Here is an 880-nt window from a genome sequence, read left to right on the forward strand (position 1 = left end):
CGAAAAGCTCCATTTGATATCCTCTCTCCCTCAGCTTCATCCAGGCCGGCCGTCCCAACGGGCCCATGCCCTGTGGCGGGCCCGTGCTTCCCTGCACCACTCCAGGCGCGGGGGGATACACCGGGGGCGCCGTTGGCGGTGGAGGCGGGGGGGGGGGGGGGGGGCATGCCTCAAGGACACATTGTCTGGTCTCCATTCCCCACCCCAGCTCACTCTCCCCGGGGATCGCCTGAGGTCGGGAATGTCCGATTCCAAAGGTTCTGCTCTGCTTGAGCATCATGGCTTCCCCCCCCCCTCGACCCAGAGAGCTCACGGCTGGCCGAGGCCTACCTACCTGGCCAGCACAGCCACGCCTTCGTGGTGCCTCTCCATGCTGCGCAGGAGCTCCCAGCCACCAGCATCGGCCACGGCCTTGGCCACGGTCCCACTGCCCCCCTGGGTCAGCATGGCCTTCAAGGTCTCCACCGCCGAGCTGGAGAGGGCAGAGAGATCCCCCTGACCATGGCTGGCCCTGAGTCCCTGGGGCCTCCTCGTGCGCCCCAGAGAACGCCCCCTCGGCCACGACCCCCTTTCCCCCACGCCCAGAGAGAGAGAGAGAGCCACACAAGAGCCGAGGCAGCCCAAGGGGTGCGAGGCGGATTTCTTCGGCAGGCGTGTTTTATTGGGGGGATTACAGCACCGCGAGCCGAGCAGGACATCTGGGAAGCATCCGTTCGCCTGTCACACCACATCCAAACTCTATTCGGAAGGGATAAAGAGTCGGGAGCCCCAAAGCAGGAGGGAGGCAGCCGGCTGGCCGGCTGGGGGTGGGGGTGGGGGAGCCACCTGCAGGAAGAAGCCTTCGGAGCCACCGTCTCCTCCACCCACCCCCGCTCCCCAC

At 66.8% G+C, this 880-nt stretch overlaps 1 protein-coding gene across 1 annotated transcript in view; it reads right to left on the reverse strand.

Annotated features, from left to right (window-relative positions):
- The window catches only part of MROH1 (maestro heat-like repeat family member 1), a 67,353-nt gene that overhangs the window by 7,062 nt on the left and 59,411 nt on the right, over positions 1-880 (reverse strand). Inside the window, exon 36 of the mRNA XM_015418498.1 lies at positions 335-472. Coding sequence (XP_015273984.1) covers positions 335-472 — 138 coding nt within the window. The remainder of the gene's footprint in view (positions 1-334; positions 473-880) is intronic.

Source organism: Gekko japonicus, unplaced genomic scaffold (genome assembly GCF_001447785.1).
Source record: "Gekko japonicus isolate JY-2015 unplaced genomic scaffold, Gekko_japonicus_V1.1 scaffold275, whole genome shotgun sequence".
NCBI classification, from domain to species: Eukaryota; Metazoa; Chordata; class Lepidosauria; order Squamata; family Gekkonidae; genus Gekko; species Gekko japonicus.